This window comes from Bison bison, unplaced genomic scaffold, assembly GCF_000754665.1.
Source record: "Bison bison bison isolate TAMUID 2011002044 unplaced genomic scaffold, Bison_UMD1.0 scf7180017846410, whole genome shotgun sequence".
NCBI classification, from domain to species: domain Eukaryota; kingdom Metazoa; phylum Chordata; class Mammalia; order Artiodactyla; family Bovidae; genus Bison; species Bison bison.
The window spans coordinates 9,869-10,714 of NW_011476983.1; the positions used below are offsets into that span (position 1 = coordinate 9,869).

General features: G+C 67.4%; 1 protein-coding gene across 1 annotated transcript in view; it reads right to left on the reverse strand.

Moving 5' to 3' along the window:
- Positions 1 to 562, reverse strand: part of GAL3ST2 (galactose-3-O-sulfotransferase 2) — a gene marked incomplete at its 5' end in the record, with an annotated part of 4,845 nt that extends 4,283 nt beyond the window's left edge. The window contains one exon of the mRNA XM_010839539.1: positions 7 to 562. Coding sequence (XP_010837841.1) covers positions 7 to 562 — 556 coding nt within the window. The remainder of the gene's footprint in view (positions 1 to 6) is intronic.
- Between the last annotated feature and the right edge of the window lie 284 nt (positions 563 to 846).

Consider the following 846-nt stretch of genomic DNA (forward strand, 5'->3'; position numbering starts at 1 on the left):
GCTCGCGCAGCCGAGCCACCTCGGAGCGCAGACGCCGCGGGCTCAGCTCTGCGCGCAGCCGGGCCCAGAAGGTGCGGTTGAAGTGCTGGTACAGGCGCCAGTCCAGGGCGCACCAGTGCTTGGCGCGCTCCTGGCCTGCGGGCGACAAGGGGGTGACACTGTGCTGGCTGCGCGAGTTCAGCCTGAAGGCCACCACGTCGTCCAGCCGCCAGCGCAGCAGGCGCCGGAGCAGCACCATGGACTCGTCGAAATGTTCGGCAATGAGCAGCAGGTGAAAGCGCTGCTCCACGTCGAGCAGGCGCGCGCGCACGTAGCCCTCCTCGGGCGGCGCGTCATTGTCGAAACCCAGGTCGAACCACATGCTGTTCCGGGCGTGGGCGTTGCTCAGCCCCAGGCTCTGGTTGTAGTAGGTCCACGGCGAGGCCAAGAAGGCATCCAGGCTGGAGACGCTCCTGAAGGCGGGGACGTGGCTCTTGTAGTAGACGAAGGAGGACTCCAGCTGGAAAACAGGGTTTCTGAGGATGGAAAAGTAGAAGGTGTCGCTGTGCATGACTTTCTGCACCTGTCGGGAGACAGCACGGGAAGGGCTGGTGACCCTCGGGCTCCCCGGGGCGTGGTCCCGGGGCCAGGTGGTGCCTCCTGCCTTGGCCCCCCCCCGCCACACACCTGAGCCTGCCCCCGGTCCCCCGCCTCCGAAACCCAGTCTCCTGCCTCCAGTCCAGGCCACCTGGCTCCTCTGCCTGCCACCCTGCACCAGCATCCAGAACAACCCTGGCCACGTCCCGGCCCCCATTACCCTTCGCCGTCACCCCCGCTGAGCCTTTGGGGAGGAGGTCAGAGAAGCCC